This window comes from Lathyrus oleraceus, chromosome 7, assembly GCF_024323335.1.
Source record: "Lathyrus oleraceus cultivar Zhongwan6 chromosome 7, CAAS_Psat_ZW6_1.0, whole genome shotgun sequence".
NCBI lineage: Eukaryota > Viridiplantae > Streptophyta > Magnoliopsida > Fabales > Fabaceae > Lathyrus > Lathyrus oleraceus.
Window position 1 is genome coordinate 156,094,181 of NC_066585.1, and position 23,467 is coordinate 156,117,647.

Below are 23,467 nucleotides of genomic sequence, written 5' to 3' on the forward strand. Positions count from 1 at the left end.
AAATTGGGACTTTAATATTTAAGTCTCTCTAATCTTTTCGAGACAAAGATTTCAACCTTCAGATCTCCAAATTGAAGAAACTTAAATAGGGGCATTTGTCATACCCTAATTTTTAACCCTAAGATCCCACATCTCATTTTAATTTTTGCATACAAATAAGGTCACATTTTGGTCCTTCCCCTTTATCCATCTTTAGGTTTGCTTCTTGCCGGGATCACCAAGCACCTCATTGTTGTTTTGTTTGTGTATTTGATTTATTGCTTATATAACCACTAATCAAATACCAAAAATATGTCTTGTTTATCTTAAGTCTATTGTGCAAGGTAGGACTCCTCAAATCAAGAGCATCTCAAAGTTTGGCGGCTTACTTCTCAAGGAAATTCAAAGGTTCATGTGTTTATTTCCATGCCTTCTTCAACAAGTAACATCATGCCTTGAGCAATTAATTAAGAGGCAATCAATCAAAACTTATTTTGAGTTCATATGATCACCCATGTTCTTTTAAATACAAGTAAATTCCAAGTGTACAAGTTTGTTCTAAGTGGTTTGACCTAAAAGACAACAATTTGAAGTGAAAGTTCCAAGGATCACAATTCCTTCAATTATCAACATTTTTGAATTCCCTTTTTTGCATTTGACTCTTATCAACATCCTCAACAACTTCTCTTTATATGACAAGAGCAAATTATGCTTGGAGGATCATCAAAAGATTTGAGACATTATAGGTCATTTGTGGACTTAGTGAAATTTGACCTATTTTCAAGTGACTTTTTCCCAACTTTCAAGGATCATAAAATTTTCAATTTTCAACATATGAAGCTGATTCTTTTTGCACAATTCCATTGGTGATACCCCCTACAAGTTTGATTCAAGAACCAAGGTCAGAATATGCTTGAAAGGCCGTGGAATTCATTGGGACATTATAGGTTATTTTCAGCCATGAAGCACTCAATTTTTTCGATGTTATATAACCAGTATTTCATGCCATAACTTTGTTCTCAAACATCCAGATGCAACCTTTCTTGGCACATTGTAATCTTGGCCATGATATCAACACATTGCAAAAAGAATGGGATCAAAAAAACCTCTTGAGTAGGATGCTACATTGAGTTGAACATGGTCACTTGAAACTGAAGAAATCACCATTGCCCGAAATTTGGTCATGACTAATCTCAATTCCAAGCCCAATTAACAAGTGTTTTGGTCCTAAACATGTTTTTACAATCCTCCAGAAGTTAATAGACACTTAAAACGCATCATTTGGCTGAGTTTTGATGAGTTTCAAGTCACATTTTCACACACTTGATCAAATTCGTTTTGCATGAATTCTGCATCATTACACACGTATTTGGATCCAAACACATTCCCTATAAATAGAGGAAGTTATTGCCTTCATTTGCAAGCTTTGGAGAGCCAAGAAACCCATGTTGCAACTTGAAATTTTTCCAGAAAATTCAACTATCGTGTTTTGAGTTTCAGCCTGTTTCAATCCAATTTCTATATTATATTAGCTCCATCAGCATCCTCTGAAACTTTTGAAACAATTCCCAAACTCTGAGACCTCCTTAAATGCTCTAACCAGATGGAGCTTCATTAACTTCTGATCACCATTTGGACAAGGTAGTTTTGAGCATCATTTGAACTCAAACAAGTTACCACAATATAGTCATTCACTCTCTTATGCTTTCCCCTAACTTATCTGGTGTTGATTAATCGTGTTCATCATTTAATTTAATTTTTCGTGGTTTGCTTATTTCTGAAACTTCTTTGAAATTCCCTTTGATATGTTCACATAAAAGAATTTGGAGTATGGGGTTGAATTCGGGATGAGAAGAGGATCACAATGGTGGTCGTCTCGTGTCTTGAATTTACCAAACGATGAAACTCTGATGAGAGCTCACCGGAGAAGACGACCGAAATTTTCTCAGGTTGTCTGAGTTTGAACCAGACACGTTGGCAATCTGAAATGTTTTGGTTTGCTGGATTTGAATTAGATCCCGTGTTTGGTTTGCAGCGTGTTTCACCATGCATTCTAGCATTTGGAGTGTTGAATCTGCCACGTCAATTAATGAGGCGGGATCCAACGCTCCGTATTTTTTTTTATTGTAATTCTTTTTCTTTTATTATTTTTAATTGCTTTTTATTTAAAAATTCATAGTAATTTCATTTTTCATCTAAAAAATCACAAAATTATTTCTAAAATTCTCTTTTATTTTTCTTCATTTTATTTTTATTTTTCCATATTTTATTTCATTGATTTCCTATTTTTCATGAATTTTCTATTTTCTCCTTTATTTTAATTGGTTTTAAAATGTTTTTCTGCATTTTAAAATTCTGAAAATTTTATTATGTGTTTCTTATTTTATTTTCAACCTTCCATAATTTTCTTGGCCATTTATTTGGTGTTTTGAAGGACTTTATGAATTTTTCATTTTATTTCTATTTTAAAAATCATTTCAAAATACCTTTGATGCATTTTTATTTCATTTAATTGCATTTTATATTTATGTGACCTTGTGAACTTCTGTTGGCCTTGGATCATGATAGTTTGGACTTTAAGTCTCATCAAACTCAATGGATTTTGGATGTTGATGGGGTGAAAACCCTAATCCACCAAAATTGATGACTGGTTTTGATGATGACTTGATCAAACTTTTGATCCAATTTGGGTGTGACTACTCTTGATTCTTTCTTCTTCATCTCCTTTTTTTCCCTTTTGATCAATTGGATGGCTTGTGTCCATCTTGTTTATGATGTGTGGATTGGTACTTTATGAACTTTCATCATTTCAAATTTACCTTCTAAGTGATCATGAATCATTTAAGGTACTTTAGATTGATGCATAAGTTTGTCCTAAGTGTCATGAAGTGTAGATTGAAGTAATGGACCATCCTCCTAGCCTTTGTGCTTAATCATCATCTCCTTTCTTTCTTTTTATTGTGTGGCCTGGTTTAAGGAGAATGATTTACATATCATTTCTCTAGCATGTATTAACACAATCATTATTATTGATCGGCCTCATATAGTTGTGAGTTCTACGTAAGTCCAATTACGATTGCTTAACATAGCGTTAAATTTGTCCCAAAGACAGTGGCATTTTTATAAGTGAGATTGCAAGTCTTTTATTCCTCATGGTATTGTGTGAAAATGTTGCTCATTTTCCATTTATGAGAGCTAGTGACATATTTGTTGATTTTATCTAAGTTGGAGTTATTCTCATAAATGATGTATAGGTTCATGTTTGCATGCTTATGAGTGGATAGTTGAGTGTTCTCCAAAGAATGACCAAAACATCTTTTCATCTTCACTATCATTCTCTATTAACTATTCACTTGTATTAACTTTTATTTCAATGTCATTTACTTTATGTCTTTATTTTATGTCATTTACTTTATACTTTATGTTTAGCGTTTCATATCATACTTCTTATGAATATATCATTTTGTTCTTTGTCCATTTGGACCTTTCTTTTGATATCATTGTAAAGAAAGACACTAATAAAGAAAAATCTAAAAGGAACTTATTTCTCCCAACTCATGGACTTGTGGTTACTATCATTTGCATCATTACGGAGTTATGGACTTAGAATTAGGACTTTGACCTTAGATTTAGGACTTGTGACTTGAGACTTTGGAATTCATCTGATGCCCTTGACTTCATTGTGATTTGCTTATCTTAGCTTGTTTGAGGCTTAATCCAAATGAGGGAATTCTTGCTTGACTTATGTCATAGAGCTTGTTATTTCTTGGTTAAATCTTTCCTCCCTAACTTTTACTTTATGCTTTAGGATAGTCTCTTCTTCTCCTCACTTAAATTTTCAAATCTTCTCCCTCTTTTCAAAAACCTTCTTGTTTTTTGAACTTGAATCATTTTTCTCAATAAACCTTGACTTTTGTCAAGTGATTTTAAAAACATTTTCTTAACAAATGTTAATTCATCTTAAGCATATTTAGACCAATTTCAAAAGACTAAAAAATGTCTAACTCATTCAAACCATTTTTGTGCCCTTGTGCACTTTTCCTTTTAAAACTTTTCTCAAGGCATGAGACATGAGTCATTTCCATAGTTGAGTTATAATTCTTCTATCTCCATAGTATTGATGATAATCATTTTTCATTTATGAGAGCTAGTGGCATACTTGTTGATCCTTATCCAAGTTGGAGCCCTTCTCATGATGATGCAAAATTCTCATATGTGTGGGTGACTAATTGAATATTCTCCTTAAAATGACAAAATGTCTTTTCCTAAAAAATGAATCAAAACAAACTCTTTTTGTTATTTTTACCACGAACTACGAGGTTTTGATCATTCATTGCATTTTCTTGATACGTAGGCATGAGACTTCAAAAGTCTTGGCAAACATCAAAATAAAGAAAATGTGTTTTTTTTCCCAACTCTCATATCTTTTAACAAACAACACCTCTTTCAAAACAAAATGTACATGTTTTCAAAGAGATTTCCATGGAGTACCATGGATGTTTAGGGTGCTAATACTTTCCCTTTACATAACTAATCTTTGGATCCTTGTTCTCTTTTATTAGTTTTATTTTAAAAATTCTTTGGATTTTGTTCGTACTTTTTTCCTTTTTCTTTAGAAACAATAAAAGCGTGGTGGCGACTCTTGCTTTGCGAGTTAGGTTAATCAATAGCTTAATCTCAAAAAATTTACTGCTACATACGTATTTTCATCTTTTGAAAAATAAAGATGGATTTTTGAAGGTGTCACGTAAGAATAATGGTGATGTGGCAAATATAGAGTGTGTGACATATGTCGTTAGAGGTGTTCATGGATACGGATCAACCTGCAAGCCCATTCACCCAACCCAACCCCACCCTTATTTTTATTCATCCTAATTATATAGAGGTCAATCTGAACCAACTCATTCAAACTCATTGGTATTTGATACGGATCAACCTGCAAGCCCATTCACCCAACCCAACCCCACCCTTATTTTTATTCATCCTAATTATATAGAGGTCAATCTGAACCAACTCATTCAAACTCATTGGTATTTGATTCGGATAATGGTTTGAAGTTGAAAATCTACGAACCCGCATACCCAATCCATTAATATGTTACATTATTTTTATTTTATTTATTTATAAATTATCTAGCATAATTTTTATAATTTAAAAATGCATATATTTTTTTAATATAATTATATTTTTTATTAATCGTAAAAGTCTAAGTCTAAATCAAATTTGAGAGATCAAATTTTTTTATTCAAAACGAGATAAAATTTTAAATTATAATTTACATCATTTGTATACTTTTCTAACTTGATCTAAATCGTAAAAAAACTTTTAGGTATTAATCGATACATTTTATTCAAATTAAATACTAAAATTTTATAATTTTTTAATATTTTTGTAAAATAAATGTTAATTAAAATGATATTTTATTTAAAATTTGAAAATTTATTTAATAGATGACACATATCGATGAATGAGTTGGTTCAATTCAAGTTTAGTCTTATAAGTATGAGTTGTACACTCAACCTAAACCAAAGACTATTGATCAAGTCAAATATTGAATTTAATCAAATTAAACTCAACTCAATCCTCGATCATCCCTATATATCGTGATATAATTCATCGCTTGAATTTAATATATTATATAGGTACTCTTCATCGTTATCAATAAAACTCATTGGAAAAAAAAAACTACCTTGGTAAAATAGACAAAAAGGGCATCAAAGTACAAACAATACTCAGCAAGCAACACTATATATTTCATTTCACTTGGAGAAAAAACTTTACATGTTCTCGACAATACTATATTTGCTAGTTCACTCACTGTCATACCTACAAAAATTCTAGCACATTGGTAAAAAGGCTTCAGCAGCAAGAAAGAATATGGTTTCAGTTTTTAACCAAAGACACTACTACAGTTCCGTTTCCTGATCCCTCACAGCATGATCTGAGACAGTTCCCTCAGAAGATGCTTCCCCTCCATGGGGCTGCTCAACCCTGGAGGGATCTGACTGAGTCTTGCTGGAATCTCCACTATCAGGGACTTGTTCTACTTTATGTTCTTCAGATGAACACCAATTTTCTGGTGATATCTGTCTCGGCTTCTTATTTCTGAAGCCACCTTCTGAGTCTTTGAATTTGGCTCTGCCAACTGGCCTTGTTGGCAATGGAAGCTTGCTCTCAAGATGAGGGCCAGGAGCAATACAGGATGCAACCAACTGGAGCACTTCAGGAGAAGGAGATAGTCCCGAGCTTGTCTTTTTCGATAAGTGTGATAGGTTTGCCCCTTTTAAATTAAGAGGGGGCAAGTTGAGGTCGGATTCAAGCTGCTGAGGCCCTGTCGGAGGATGTAGAGGAAATGGTGGTGGGAGAGGAGTTGAGCTTGAAGCACCATTATCACCATGGTGGCTGCTGTGAATATCCGGACAAAAATCTGGAAGAAACAGCTTGGGCTTGTGTGATTTTCTCTTCCTTTTCTTCTTGAGACTACTCCTGGGATCCTTCGGTAAGGACGGGGGTGGTCCAGGGATCACAAATGGAGGAATTGTAGGCTTATCATCTCCATAGAGCATGCGTACTGAATGAGCAATGGCCGATACTGTGGGAGGAAGTTCGGGATCAGGAAGTTTGGCAGGGGAACTCACAGCTTGTCGTAACCAGTGGGGAAGCTTGTCTTTTGAAGAACTACTTCCAGCTACTTCCTCCCCTTTCGAGTTCATGTGATCTGGTATAATAGGGTTGGATAACAATCCTGAGCAAGTAGATTCACCTTTTACTACATTGATGCTACAATCACGCGCATCATTCGGTGATTCATCCGGAAGTACAGGCAACTTTCCACGCTTGATGTTTCCTCGCTCATCCTCCTGTTGCTGTATATTAATGTTGCCTGAGCAATTCAAACCTAAAGAACTCAAGCTGGCTGTTCCAAAAGAATTGAGTAGAAATGGTCTTTCTGTCAGCAGCACATTGGACGAAGTTCCTGGTCTATCAGTTGTTTCGGCAGAAGCATCATCAAGAAATTTTGCTCTGTTCATATCATGGCTCCAAGATGGAAGAGGTGCAAAGTGATCATTTTGCAGACTAGGTCGATCCATTGTTCTAAAATGTGGAAGACCAGATGCAGCAGGACCACCTAATCCTAATTTCATGTCAGTCAGATGGTTTTGGAATTTTGGCGGTAAAATAAATTTGCTACCTTGCAAGGCCCTTTCCATCATTGCATCAGAGATTGGAAAATTTGAAGATTTGGAAGACTTGGTTGTCTTGGAAGATGATCTTTGCACAGGAAAAGCTGGCCCCTGAAAGACCTTTACTAGTTCCTCCTCCCACCTCACTGATAAATCTTCGCATGTTTTATACTTTGAAAACTTTAACTTGGTATCTCTGAGCATGGCATCCCAATTACCCCTTCCATGCCTGCGAACACCAATCCAGAGGGAATCAAGTTCATCTTCAGACCAACCATCTGATTTTGCCTTCTTTTTCAATAAACTATTTGGTCCAGACCCAGTTCTCATCATTATGTTTTCAAGAACTTTCCGATGCTTTTCGGAGAATGATGATAGTGAGGTTGGCTTTTGTCCTAAACCCAAGGTGGGCGGAACATCCCTGTCTTGCTGATTATATCTAAATAAATCTTCTGGGGGCATTTTAAAATTAGGTAATGTTGGGAGGTCTTGCATAGATCCATTCAGAGCTTCAAGTCTGCCTCCTAACGACAAATTAGGTAAGAGCTCCGGATGTGAATTTGGATTGTTCTTTGTTGTGAGTGGAAATCTCGCCAGCAACCTTTCATCGAAAGGCAGTTTTGGCAGGGCCATTTTCTCCTGGAAAGCAGAGAATCTAGCACTTGGACTTTCAAATGCATCAGATTCCTTTCCTTGCACATGGGGTGGAAACTGCACCAACAAAAAGACATTAATCATAGTGACATGTACATAAAGGCAACAATGTTTGACAAAACAAAAACACTAGCATATTAAGAGAGCATACTGGAAGAAACGGGAGAAAGTTATCAGGGATGCTATTTCTGAAACTTTGTTGTAAATTTTCTGTTGATGCGTCCAACAGTTTGGTATTTGCTGCATTTTCCTTACTTCTCGCCTCAGCATCCATGGATGTCCCGGTGCAAGGGGCGAGGCTGAATGGAAACTCTTGTCTGGCTCCGTGCCTATTTTGTCTCCAGTTTAACTTTGAAGTGTTACCCTCTGATGATTCTATTTGATTAGCATTAGGAGCACAGAGCCCTAGAACGGGCAACAAATTGTTGCTTGGCATAGAGTTTGTCACGTTAATCCTCCCCCTGTTGTGGTAGTTTGAAGGCAAAAGTTCGGGTAAAGATCGGCCTGGATTATTGACAGAAATATTGAAGGGATGTCTCATTTTATGTTTTGAAAGCTTTTCGATCCTTGATAAGGAGTCAGTGTTAACATTTTGAGCTTCTGAAAGTAGACTATTTTTGTTGTCCTCTATGTTGATAGAAGTTCCTTCTTGAACTGAATGTATCGGCTCAGCCCCTAGATCTCCATCTTTGGCTATCAATGGAGGATGCATGAGTGACTCAGTACCTGGAAGTCCTTCAGCAGAATGTGATTCTTTAACTGCATCCCTCTGAGCAAGTCGTTCCTTCTGCCGAGCACGGAGTTTAGCACTGTTGATCATTGACAAGTGCAAACGTTTCAGCATTAAAGACTTATTTTATCATGATTCTGAAAACATATTGGCTATAACAGTGCCCATCAAACTACCAAAGACATGAAATATCCTGGTCCGTGTGTTTGAAAATTACCAATTAGAGTGAATAATTCAAACCTTAAATGTTTGAGTGCTCAAATTACCATCATTGTCCAACAACAACAAAAATACTATTATCAATTTATCATTAGCATGCAGGATTTGCTAAGTGCTCCAGGTAAGTAGTCTCCAGAAGTCAAAATTACAACATAAAAGGTTATATTTAAACATGCTTTATTTGCTCTAAAAGAAACCAATTAATAGAGAAAGGAGGAAATCCTTTTTGACAATGTACCAGAACACTATTAGAAAAACAAACACCTCAATATAAATAAAATAATGCATTCTGGAAGAATTGGTATTACATACTTAGGTTGAGAAAGGGAAAGAATGGAAAAAAAATCTGAGATTCTTAAAGACATACAATTTTGTCTTCAGGGCCCGTCCGGCTGGTGTGTATTCGCGCTCAGGTTCTGGTGCTTTTTCCTCCTCACCACCACTCTGGTTGAACAAACACATCAATAGAAAACATTAATGAAACATGAATTCTACAAGGAAGAATAAAAAATGTTAAGAAACTAAATAATCAAAGCTAAAGTGGTGAAGCAGACTAACAATCTAAATTTTAACAGTCAGTAATTAAGCAAGTGATCCTCAAAATGTGATTAGGGGCCTATATACAGCATTTAACAAAACTAATAACTAAAACTAATATAAAACTAAGCTGGAATAAATAGAGACAGGAAGGTGATGACGCTCGGTCATTCTACATATTTCTAGCGATTTTCCTAATATTTTAATGGTTTTTTTAGTTCATTCTGTGTGAAACAGAGCAAAACAGGACATGATTCAAGACATTGTGGAAAAGCTCAATTCAATTCAAAATCACTCTAACTAGACAACTTCTACAATGTTTTCATGGTGAAAGTTACAGTGACAAGAAGTGGAGCGAGGCTTAGACACAAGAATAGGAAGAAAATTATAAAATTAAAAAAATCGGCAATTTTCCATTAATTTCATGAAGCTAATGTGTCTTACGTGCTACTGGAAAAAACGTGCCACACCAAGCACATCAACGCGGCATGTTAAGGGAATCTGAAGGAGGCCACGTAAGCAAAAACAAGGGAATGTGGTGCACATGATGCTTGGTGTGGTGCATTTGCGCAAGCCAGATTTTTAATCACTGTGCACTATTTTGACCATATATAGAGTTTTGTAAGTCTGATTGAGGTGAAACTTGCGGCAAAGGAAAGCTTCCTAGATAGTTATGAATAACAGAAAATGATTATATTATTACAATGAATAGCTTGATGCTATTTAGGAAGCTGTGACTGACTAAGTTAGTTACAACTCAGTTAGAGCTCAGCACATGATTTGTCATAACTGCCTTCTAGACAGTTCTAACTAACTAATATGTTTGCTGATTGCTAATTTGCTTTGCTAGTTACTAGCAAAGTAGTTACGGATATAACTACTACGCTATATACTCAAATAGTTTTGAATTTTAACAGAAACAAACACTTCTCATCAGTCATCACCTCCCAATTAGAATTAATAAAGCTTACTAAGAAATAAATTATGCTAACTAGCAGAAAGAAAGCAAATTACCTCACTCACTGCTTGGATTGGGTGTGGAGCATATGCTTCTCGATATGAAACAGCTTTCCTCTGTCGCTTCCCTCGACCAAGAACAGCTTCCTCCTCACTCTGATATTTCTCCCACCTAGAAACCGGATTAAATGTACAAGAAATTCAAGCTAAGACATTAGTCACACCAATTGATGGCTAACTAAGCTGTCAAAATAAATGCAGCCCAATGAGTTAATTTTTTGCACACATATATAATCATTTGTCATTTATAAAGAAAAAACCTGTTCCGGATTTGCCTAGAAGATTTTATTTATTTAAAGCGGTTTCTTGTCAACTTTATCATTCACCGTCATAAGATCAAAGAGTTCACTGCATGCTACTTCAGTCCTCACAAGTAGTTACGTGTAAACAACAAGTAATGGTCGGCCTACATTTTGATTTCATGTGATGGGTATGTTTAAATACAACTGATTTCTAGGCATTTTCTCTTCATTTAACCACTAAAGCTTGTAAAGAAGAAAGCAGTTTGACTATAAGAGAAACTAAGAAAACTAAATACAGAACACGAGGATTGTGAATAATCCTTTAGGGATGTGTGAAACAAGGGACGAAAGCAAGGAAAAAAACAAGCCACCTCAAAAGATGTACTCATTTTCTCAGAATATCTAATATACAAACCTCCATAATGAAAATGTAAGATTTGAATTTCTGTTTCTAATCAGACCATAAAAGCCTGTATTTACAAATTAATGTGATTTCTAATTCTTATCCCATTTAGCAATTAATTTGGAATTCTACAGCTAATGCATATTTCACAGGTGACTAACTACACAAATCGTGTGACTAATTCTAACAGAAACCATGAACAAAAAATCAAAGAAAAACAAAACCTAAGCCTTATTACAACATGTGTGGCTGGCTTAATAGAAGCCAACAGATACAGGTAAAACTAGACTTAATAAGTATCATAAACTTCTGTTATCATTTGAGGTCATTTCTAACAAGGAGGTACTGCTGCTCTTATCTACAAGCAAGAGTGCTCTCCAGCAACAAAAACATCTCTCATTTATATTTTTTATTTCATAATGTATCTTAAAATGATATTTTTCATTATTGTTAAATAGATATTTTACTATACAGCATAGCCCTTTATGCAGAACTTGGAAATCGTCAACTGGAATCTCCTTACCTCAAACGCAATAGTCGGTCCCATTCATTTTCTTCACCGCCAATCACTGCATTATCCTCTTTCTTCTCAGAGTTTTGTGTACATGTGTCATCAGTTCCATGAGGAGGGGACTCACCCTCTACATGTTCTTCAGTCGGTTCATCATTCCACTCAGGGGCCTACATAAGAAAAATCAACCACGATAAGGAACAGAGTATTTAATATACCCACATGTATCTACGAGCATGGAGAAACAATCAAAGTAAGATAAAATAAAGAAAAGGTGCAACCATAGATGCAGATTAGGCAAGATCTGTCATTCAAAGGAGTCCAACTCAGGGCATTGTATGTTCCTACGTGATAATATATAGAAGTTAAAAGCATAGTTGCTGCTAGGTCAAGCGCAAGGAAGCACTGTGGAACCATCTCTTAAAACCTAACTATCAAGAGGAAAGAACAAGCCACTTAAATACCCCACCGAAAATCTCATACTACTCGAAGTGGGACTAGACTACTTAAACTGGGACTTGAGCACCACATAATACTCAAGTCCCTATCATAGCAACACCCTTGAGAGTCGAACTCTAAGGCACTTTAACCAGCCATTCTGGTCAGGCCCTTCGTAGGTATTTCTTCCCGTCTAGCCGACAAGCAGCTCTGATGCCAATTGATAAGTATCAAAAGGGGAACCCTCCCTTAAAGTCTAACTATAAAGAGGAAAGAAACAAGCCACTTAAATACCCCACCGAAAATCTCATACTACTCGAAGTGGGACTAAACTGCTTAAAGTGGGACTTGAGCACAGCAAAATACCCAATTCTACGGCATTTTAACCAACCTTTCTGGTCAGGCCCTTCGTAGGTATTTCTTCCCGACTAGCCAACAAGTAGCTCTGATGCCAATTGATAAGTATTTCGTAGGTATTTCTTCTGGACTAGCCAACAAGCAGCTCTGATGCCAATTGATAAGTATTGAAACACTTGGGGAACCCTCCCTTAAAAAACTAGCTAACAAGGTGAGAGAACCAAGCCACTTATATACTCCACTGAGCATCCCATACTACTCAATGTGAGACAAACCAGCATCTTATCAAAGAGAAGTTGGATAATGGTCTTACAGTTAAGTGTATGCCACTTCAGGATGAAAATTGACAGGTGTGTATTAACTAAGGGACTTCCTATAAAACAGTTCCTAAATCTTTCTGGCGAGTCCAGAAAATGATAGATGTCCAATTTACTAACTTGAATGGGAGTTTGAATTGTAGGAAGTTTTTTCATTATTTCCTTTTATTTATATGGATTTATTTCCTCTTTGTACAAATGTTTTTTATATTTTTCATTTGAGGACAGATTCTCTATACTTAATTATATAAAAGCAATTAATAGAATTATGTACATTAAGTCCATAAAATGTAAGTTGTGTTTTTATGCAAAATCTAGTTTCCAGTCAATTTTATCTCTCTTTATGTGTAAGATTCTAGGTTCTACACGAAACTCGGAACCAAATAAATACTGTGACTACTAGATATTAGTCGATTACTTCACCTTCATTGAGCCCAGCATATCATTCTCAGAATCCCCTTCGGCAATGTCTGTTGAACCATCTTGAAGGTTAGAACGATCAAGCAATTTTAAAATGGCATTTTCATCCCACAAAATCTTGCTGCTGCTCTCTGTACACTTATCCTCGTATACGTCACCAAGACCACCAGTCCTCTTCCGATGCTTATGTTCTATATCTGCTACTGCCTCATCTTTGTTACTATTATTATTCTCACTTGTATCTTTTCCATTCAGGCCACAAGAATCATTGAAGAGTTCTTCAGTTCCCCATTTTAAAATATCTTCTACCTCTTTTTGAGACCCAGATTTACCTTTAAAAAGCTGATCAAGCATCAATTTCTTTTTAGCAAGCTGCAAGATGCGCTCTTCAACGCTGGCACGAACCACAAGTCGGTATACTAAAAGTCTATTTGATTGCCCAATTCTGTGTGCTCGATTCATTGCTTGGATATCTGCATGAGGGTTGAAATCAGAATCATAGATGATGACAGTGTCAGCAGTGGCCAAATTTATCCCAAGTCCACATGACCGAGTGGATAATAAGAAAACAAATCGACTTTTGTCTTGGTTGAAGCGTGCAATTGCTGTCTGACGATCTGCTACAGACACAGAGCCATCCACTCTCTCAAATGTTCTAGGCCCAAATTCTATGTTCAAATAGTCCTCCAGGATGTCAAGAAGTTTTGTCATCTGTGAGAAAATAAGAACTCTATGACCTTCCCTATACAAAATCTTTAGCATAGAATGCAAAAGAGTCAACTTTGCCGAAGCCTTTATTCTCATTTCATGAAGGAACTCAACAGATCCAGAATCAGGCTCAGTTCCTGGTATGAGATATGGATGATTGCAGACCTTCCTCAGTTGCATCACAATGTTTAGCATGGATGTCGGAGCAATACCTTTCCCAATATTTCGCAACACTTGATAATTCTTTGTAAGCATTGCCCGATAATATTCAGCTTGGATGGATGACAACTCAACAGGAACCATTCTTTCTGTCTTGGGAGGAATATTTTGCATGGCATCCTTTTTAAGTCTACGGAGCATATGAGGAGAAACTAGTTTTTTCAATTCATCAACTTTCTCTGCAGACGTAAGATCATTAAATCTCTCCTCAAATGAAGAGAGGGAAGGAAATGATGCTGGCTGTAAGAAATTAAGCAAGTTGTACATCTCACCAAGGTTGTTCTGGAGAGGGGTGCCTGTCAACAGAACACGATGTTGAAAAGAGCATGAATTTAGCAAGCTGAACAACTTACTTTGTGAATTCTTCAGTCGATGGCCCTCATCAACCACAAGAACTTCCCAAGGAACTCCCCGAAAATGAGGATAATCGGCAAGAACCATTTCATATGAGGTTAAAAGCACATTAAACTTATAGGCTTCTGTTTTCTTATTCAGTCCACTTGGATCACTTGCATGCCATTCATACTGTCGAATTATGGCTCTTGCTTTTGCACAGCCATGATATTGAACAACATTCACATCTGGAGCCCATAGCGCAAACTCAGCGAGCCAATTGCCCATAGTGACAAGAGGTACCAGAACCAAACAAGGACGTGAAACTTTGAATTCAAAATACAAAGATGAAATAAAAGCACAAGCAGATATTGTTTTCCCAAGCCCCATCTCATCAGCAAGTATCACATTCTTGGACTTATACCAGCATTTTCGCAACCAGTTCAGAGCCTCAAGCTGATGGGGAAATAAAGAACCCCCTTTTAGCTCTTTAGGTTGCTCTACAAGACTAACTACATCGTTTAGACGGTCACTGCTTTTTTTAGTTGAATTTTCCTTTGATGCATCCCTTTCCAATGTGAGAGCTTCAAACATTTTAAAGCGTGTAATCAAATGAGAAGAATTTTGAAGCACTGGTTCATCTAAACTTTCCCAAGTGCACTCATCATAAGGATTTCCAGCCCACTTAACATATACTTCAGATACTCCATGTTTGGAAGTGCGAATAGCAAGCAACCGCTCAGGATTCTTCCATTGTTCTTCACAAATATCTATTGTAGCCGTCCCATATTTTGCCTTATAATTTTCAAGCTTTCTCTTTGCAATAACTTTTAAATGGGATTCAGAAATCCAACTATTATGAATATGAGACTTTCCTACCCACTTAACTAAAAATTCATAGGAAACTCTCTCTCCATTTGGACATGCAGGTTCAACCCTAATAGCATCCTGAACTTTATTATCAACACTGCTACCCATTCCCTTTGGTTCAGTTTTAAGAGAATCGTGCATTTCACAATTTTTTGGAAGCTCACTGTTGCCGTCCCCTCTTAAAACAACATTAAGATTCTCCCCCGTCTCCAACTTGTCATTTTCCTTTTCCAACAGTTCAGCAGATACAGCATAATCATCCTGATCTGTACCATCCTTAACACATGAGCCTAAATCATCAGTGGCTTTACTCAAGGAATTTGTGAGATCACCATTCTTACTTTCCTTTGTTGTTGATCTCCTGTATACATGAATATTTTCCACTCTATCGGTGTCTTTCAACCTTCCTTCATCAGAACTTTTGACATTTTGAGGATCATCAACAAGATCTTCAGCTATTTCAATACCCACATCATTATCACAAGCAGAATTATCTTCTACTAGCCTTGTCTGGTTTTCTGACATTACCAGATCGTCGGAAGGTGAATCATCCCCAACTTTCAAGGATAAGTGCCGTACTAAGTTTGTGTTCTCACCTTGTATTCGACACCCTAAGACTCGATCAACCTGTGAGATGGATATACAAATTAAAAAGAAGACATGATAATCACATACAAGATAACAGGGAAGGCATTTTCTTTCAACACAGTGCAGAGATGGTTACCTGCAAAGATTCAAGAATAGTACTGTCTTCATGCATTAAAGTTCCGTCCAAGTGGCTTCCAATTTTCTCAGGCTCATTTGACGCGACTTTCATTGCCTGAGAGTACTTCTGCACCCAAGCAAAAGCAAATAATGCTTACAACTACCCGCAAATACAATATCATATTAACAATAATAATAAATATACTCTATATCTCAGCTAGTATAATGATAAAATAGAAGGATTAATATATTGAAAGCAAGCTTAATATACTTGATGCCAGAACTAACCCCTGAACCGGATTAGTCAGTCAAGTGGGCCAGATACTGGCGGTGAAAACCAAAAATAAAAAAATAAAAAAGCTTAATATACTTTATCACATTATAACTGCTTTGAAATCTGTAAACCCCGGCTATTGATATTTCTAAATGTAACCCAACGCTGAAAGCCTTCAATACTTGAAGAAATACTTCTACCAACTTTTTACCTTTCCCTACAGTCTGTAACATATCTAAAAAATTCTCACTAAAGAATGTCTAAATCTGATAATGTTCAAACTCGCTCTTATAAATTACGGTGAATGTATCTAAACAGATCATCTCGTACAATAGTTATCTCCTATATCCTAATCAACGATCAACTGCTAGCATGTTGTCAATCTGCACTCTCATTCTTTGATTTTGTATTCAAGCTTTACTTTTTCCTAGCTGAAAGCTTACAGCGGCCTAGGATATAGGAAATGCATGGAAATCAACAAATAAAATAAGTGTGAGCATTGAAGGCAGGCATGTATTGCAGCCTATGCCATTTGAAAAAATAAAGTTGCAAAATGATTCATATTAAAGACCTTTACTATTGCCCACATGATTCGTCAGAATTCAATGCCACAATCATTAACCCTTTCATAATTCAGATATCATAGATGCATTCTTAATGAATTTCCAATAAATGAAAAAAGTGCCATCAAAATAGTATTTCAAGTGCACATGGTATCAATACGATAGGAAGGTGGGTAAAGGAAGTAAGAACAGTATTTCATTTCAGTCTCCCATGGTCTGGGATTGATTGTCAAGCAGGGTGAAAAGAAGGACAATTCTTAAACTCTAAACAAATATTAAGATAAAGTGGATTTTGAATCTTTAATAGCAGTCAAATTAATATTTGTAATTTAATGATAAACATTTTAGATCTGCGAAGAAAATATTTATAATATTATGCCAGTATTTATTCATTGTATTTATCAATAAAATGGTGTCTGCAATTTAACAAGAACTTACCATTAGAATGTGCAATAAGTATTTACTCAGAAGTAAATCAATTGAATAAAATGTTTTAATTTTATAGGTTAGAATTAAACATCTTATAAGAAATCAGAGGCAGAACAAGTACCTTAACTTTCTGCTGGGCATCAGATTTCTTTTCTCCAACATCCCCTTTTGATATAGATGTGGAAATTTTCTGTGTTTTGGACTTCTGCTTCTTGTGTGTTTTATTATTTCCAGACTTTGACTTTATAGAAGCAATGACAAATTGTTTCCCCTTTTCAGTCCTACGCCTCTTTTGATTAGCATTATCACTAATAACTTTAAGTTTCCTTTTCCGCGTTTCCTCTCCACCAACAGTAATAGCAAGAACAAGTGTTTTTCTAAAAGGAATTTTATCACAAGATAAACTAGGCTTCTCCTCCAGCAGGTCATCATTTGTATCTAAATTAGAAATTTTAGAAGGCGACAAAACTTCCTTATCGGGTGAACCTGACATCGTGTCAAAAGGGGTGACTGTTGGGGACAAGTCCAAGTTCTTGTCATCAGCATCGACGCATGATGAAGTTCCTTCCATGCAACTTTCATGAGATGGCTCCGTTAGCTTGTCGCTACAAGTTGCATCCACTGGGGAAGACAGTGGTTTCATTCCAAATAATTTCCCTCCCATAGTTGAAATAGATTTTGCTTTGCTTGACCTTTTTTTTGAGATATGCTTATTTCCGAAAATTCCAGAAACCTTTTCCAGGTTGAGGGAGTTAACTCCAGCTTTTGATTTTACAGGTACAGTCTTCGTCCTCGCTCGTTTTGAAATTGAATCCAGGTTGTTTAAGGGCTTTAATTGATCATTTTCTTCAAAGCAGCTTGGACATTGCCACTTCCCCATAGGGATGCGCTTCAGGAGATAAAATCACGAATTATTAAAAACGTAAGGAAAAAAAATATACAACCTGAGAATACTTCTTAATTAATATTAAAAGCTTAATATAAAACCAACTCAACAAACATACCTTAAGAGGAGGGTCAAGACACTGTAAATGATAAGTGCGAGGACAGCTATCACAGCACAATAAGTTGCCACCAAGATCACAGATCACGCATTCATAGAAATACTGGATCGAAAGTTTTATTATATCACAGTTAGAGCATTCAAACTAATAGAATATGAAAACAAAACACATAAATAACAATTAATTCGAAGCATCCCAAAAAGATTTTCCTATAAATAAAATACTATTAATTGAAAAAAGATAGAATGAATGCACAGGATACATATCAGCTAGAAAGTAAAATACATGACTAACAAAATAAGAAGAAAATATTCACTTGACAACACATCCAAATCTAATCCCACTGCGTATGTCCCATAAGAAAAAATTTATTAGAAGAAAACAAATGTGTTGACAGTACATCTTCTTAAAGGTAAAAATAAAGACTAAAAAGTAAACAAGTAAACTAATATCAGAAAAACGAGCCCACTAATATCGGAAAGAGCACCCTAAAAATCATATTAGCTGAGCACCATAAAAGCCAAGATCCTTCCCGAATAAGACACAGCAGTATGTACTTCAAATATTTTTAGATTTCTCCCTACCAAATAAATGCATTTTCACAACACATAGCCATATGCATCATACTGCCGAACTGCCAAGCCAAAATAATGCAAAAGGTGGCGGCCATTTGTATCAGAACATATAATAATATGACGTGATCCTATCGAATTAAAAAAGTATGTTGATATTGATGTATCTAGGCTGATCTGTTTACTTATATAGCTTAATAATTTTAATCAATCAAGCAGCTGAACGGGACTATTCGATAAATAATGGACATCAAGACCATAATTATAGGTGACAGAGTATTTACACATGTGTTGAGTTAGTATATCTAACCCTCCTCAAGCTAGATCACATATATCGATACGAGTCTCACATTTGATGAGATATGGCCAAAAAGAGTATTTATAAGTGGGAAGCATCTCTCGCCTTACAAGGCAGTTTTGCAAGGTTGAGTTAAATCCAACCCGAATTCTAAGATGGTATCAAAGTTTATCCAAGATGTGTTAGGCCACTCGCTATTGGGCCACACGGGATATAGATGGGACATGGGAGTGTTAAAGAGTCCCACACTAGATGAAATATGACCCAAATAAGTGTAAAGTGGGAGACATCTCTCTCCTTAATATCTGTTTTGTGTGGTTGAGCCTAGACATAACATATGCACCAGAAGCCCTGTAAGGGAATTGGTAAATAAATCTTCTATATAATTTCGGTGGCCGCTTTCTAGTTTCTATCAAGGCAATTATTCGCCTGAACTTTCTAGGTTCTATAAAGGCCATTATTCTTCTATAGGAGCTTTAGTGGTGGCTGGCAGATAGCACTGTCACTAAAGTATCTTGTCATTGTTGGCAGGGGCTTAAATGGGCTTCTTGCAGTGCTTAATGATCTACGTGAGAGTGTTGTCATCATTGTTCAGCAAAGGAATCACACTATCTGCTCTTGAACGTCATTGCCTCCAACTCAAAGGTAGCATTTGTCAATGAGTAGAAGAACAGTGGGAAGTTTGAATTGCAGTAAATCTGAGTTGAGTTGAGGACTAGCAGGGTCAGAGATTTACGGTGTGACCAAACTGGCAGGAGAAAATAACTCACTCCCTCATGCATTGATGAGCAATTTATGGCCAGAGTTCAGTAACTGGCATGTGAAGAAAAATCAGAGGTTCATTAGCAGCAATCAAAACTTGGGTCATTCTGAGCAAGCAAACACTCATGATGTGTAGGCTAAAAATCATTTCAGGAGGGAAAAGAAAGTAGTTAAATACCAAGAGAGAAACAAGCATAACCGCTTAACAACTGAAGAAACAAAAAACTCCAATCAGACGCAGACATGGAGGACAATAAGGGTTACCAATGGACAAAATTACTGCCCGGCCAACTGGAATAGAACAATTTTGAGACAGACAATGTGGAAAAGAAATTCTGGATTGTGTGGGAGCCCGAATCAATTGATATTCCTTTCCTCCAGTAGACGGGCTTATTCTATTCTAAGTTCCAACATACAAGTCATTTGACTTAAAAATATCTTTTGTCCGAATACAAGAAAATATCAAATTAGATTTCTATTATTTCTTTAAGATATGATATATCTATCAAAATAATAGAAAAATCCATCAAATCATGACTTTGAGTATCAAACATTTGATTTTCATATCTATCCATCTGGAATAGAACAATTATGAAACAGACAATGTGGAAAAGAAGTTCTGGATTGTGTGGGAGCCCAGGCAGTGGAACACTGCACGAGTATGTCACAGCAGAAGGTGCTGGTACTGCTTTTTACCATATAAAAATGAGGGAGAGTATGCTGAATCATGTATATCTAGGTCGAACACTGATCTCTTATTTTTAATATAACTACCACAAATATATAAGCTGATCATTGGCTGATTTGCAACCTAATAATTGACTTATTTACAGCTATCATTATTATGTTAGTCGACATTGGATTAATCTAACACATCTTATTTCCAATTAAAACAATGATAATTTCAAATTTCATACCGGTTTTGGAAATCAAAAAGGCCCTCAACAGTGAAGATGACATGGCAGAAGTGATAGCAAATCTAGCAACGAAAGTCTAGACTCTCAAAGACACGGCTATCAACAGTGAAGCAATCCAAATATATGGAAATATAAAATTAAATACTTGAAGTACCGGTTTTGGAAATCAAAAAGGCCCTCAACAGTGAAGTAATTCAAATATATGGAAATATAAAAATAAATACTTGGAGTCCAATTCCTATTTACTCCTTATTTATAAAGGTCTAACTCAAGGTAAACTATCTCTAACTAACCAATTGGGATTAATATGTTACTCACCCCATCATGTCCCTTCTTCTTAGATGAATACTGAGAAGTGCCTTCTTCAGTCTTTAGCATACGTTTAGCTGAAGCATTCCTAGAAGAATCAGATGCTACTGAATTATCTTCTTTACCATTGGATTGCTCTTTACCAGAGGACTGATCCAGTCCTACAGGAAGTTTTCTACGCTTGCGCTTTAAAACCCAGTTCCTGTTAAGCATTTTAGGTACAGATGATTTGATTTCCTTCTTCATTCACATGTGCCCTGCATAAAGAATCAACCGTTTGACCATCAGTGTCATCAGTAAGTCTAGAACAAGTACCAGCATAAGTCACAAGATAAGTCTTAAGTAAGATTGAAACTCCAAGGTTGAAGTGAATAACATAGTAGCTGAATCGAAAAGTAACTTATAATCTGCTAATTGTTAAGATATTGAATGGGTGCATGAAATGTAGAATATGTTAGCGCCACAATATTGTCAGTTGCGTATCGCGAAAAAATAGATGCTTGTTCAAACTTCGCTACGCTACAGTGCTGGCGCCTATAGCTGCGAGTATCTTACAATGTTTTGTAATAAATAGCGCATTGCGGAACAATAGCGATTTCTTCAGTGTGCCATAGCACCGATGTCGTGGCTATTTGACAACATTGTGCATCTTACGACAAACTTTGTTAGTTTGGTTGGAAAACATGCTAATATCAGTCAGCAAGGTTTAGGAATGAATGTGACAATGACAATCAAAGCTAAGCTGAAGCTTCGTCATGTGTACAGTAGTGATGTCAAAATCAAACCAGAAGATATTTCATTTAAGAATGAAAAATTAAAGCCAAAAAATAACCTCTACTCTACCCCCTCACAAAAAAAAGCCAAAAGTTTATCATCTAACATTGAAAAACTATCGGCATTTGATCACAAATCATGTCTTCAAGAAGATATTTACATGAATAACAGCATTACCTTCCCTTAAGGAAAATTGCAATCAGTATCCTACACTAACCCCATTGCAATGTTAGGTTAGGCCCCCCCATTTGTAATTATATTCACACACTAAGCAACACCAACAACAACAACAAAACATGAAATAAACATTGCCTTCACTACATCTACAGCCAACCATTCTCCCCCTCCTCCTCCAAAAAAAAAAAAACATTCGCAGTAGCAAACTTCTTGAAATACCATAGCATTCACATTCTCTTTTTGCCATCCAAAATTATTCCAGAATCAAAGCAGGATCAGATTATTCATATCAAAATAGCCAAACAAATGAGAAACACTTTCATCTGAAAACAAATAAATGTACTAAATCTAATCTAATATTACTCCATCCAACATAATGAAACCTACCTAATAAACATCTGGTCACTGAATGTTCAAACAACACACCCCAAAAAAAAAGTTATCAAAACCATCCATTAACTTCAAAACCTTCAAGCATTATTATCCACATTCAATTCAACTTAAAGCAAGACCCATAAACCCATTAAATATACTAGTCAAGAAACCAGTTCAAAATCCAAGTAACATTCATACTAATTAAAATTAGAGCAAAAACAACAATTAAACACCAAGTGATTCATCAACAATCAATAAACTAAGCACAAACCAAACAACACCAGCTGAAATTAAACAAACAGAAAAACCCCAGAATCAGCAAGAATAACCAACAAGCAAGAGAGATTAAGAAGCATACCAATCGTGTTGATGGATCAAACAGCAATAAGGAGATGAATTGCATGAGATTGAAAAAAAGATGAGAAAGGGGCAAAGGAACTGTTAGGGCATAGAGAAGATGGATACAGCACCGAGAGATGAGAGAGAGATTCGAGGAGAGAGAAAAAACGAGAAAAGGGCAGACAAATGTATAAATAGAGAGAGAAAAATTAAAAAGAGATAGATATAGTATGTGTTTATAGAGAGAGAAAGTGAGTTTTAGAGAGAGAAAGACACATAGAAATACGGATTCGCCGGGGTCATAGGACAAGCTTGCGATCTGACATGGCAGTAGAGAGAGTTGTTGCTCTTTCAACCCCCAAAAACCACTCTTCCACTCTAACCATGACACGTGGCATCACATTCACTATTTTCCTTTGTTCTTTCTTTCTCCTTCATTTTGCATTTTCCATTTTCCATTCTCAAATTCATTATCATCACAATCACTATCTTTCTAGAGAGAGAAACTCTCTATCTCTTATGATGATCATTCTCGTGATCTTCTGCTGCATGTTTAATGGAGTGTTTCCATTTTTAAGTTAATTTATTAATTATCAATAATAATAATAAATAATGATAATAATAAATTATTAGTTCATCCATTGATAATTGATGTTAGATTTAATAAGGATGACGAATGTTTATCAAGAGGAATACGAAATCACTTGATATCAGAATTAACGATGGAACGAACACGTAGTGAAAACTAAAAAAGATAATAATAATAATTTATTTTATTTTATATTTTTAGTTATTTATAGGATAGGGTGTAGGAATAGGATTACAACTATG

The 23,467-nt window shown here is 35.8% G+C and overlaps 1 protein-coding gene across 1 annotated transcript; it reads right to left on the bottom strand.

Annotated features, from left to right (window-relative positions):
• Positions 1 to 5,711: 5,711 nt before the first annotated feature.
• Positions 5,712 to 23,162, bottom strand: LOC127106968 (protein CHROMATIN REMODELING 4). Its single transcript, XM_051044262.1, has 11 exons — positions 22,656 to 23,162; positions 20,981 to 21,228; positions 18,114 to 18,215; positions 17,231 to 17,998; positions 15,863 to 15,970; positions 13,012 to 15,765; positions 11,489 to 11,646; positions 10,318 to 10,432; positions 9,134 to 9,210; positions 7,969 to 8,626; positions 5,712 to 7,874 (listed from the first exon to the last, which is right to left on the bottom strand). The coding sequence occupies exons 2-11, from the start codon at positions 21,215 to 21,217 to the stop codon at positions 5,886 to 5,888; spliced, it is 6,966 nt and encodes a 2,321-aa protein (XP_050900219.1). The 5' UTR covers positions 21,218 to 21,228; positions 22,656 to 23,162; the 3' UTR covers positions 5,712 to 5,885.
• Between the last annotated feature and the right edge of the window lie 305 nt (positions 23,163 to 23,467).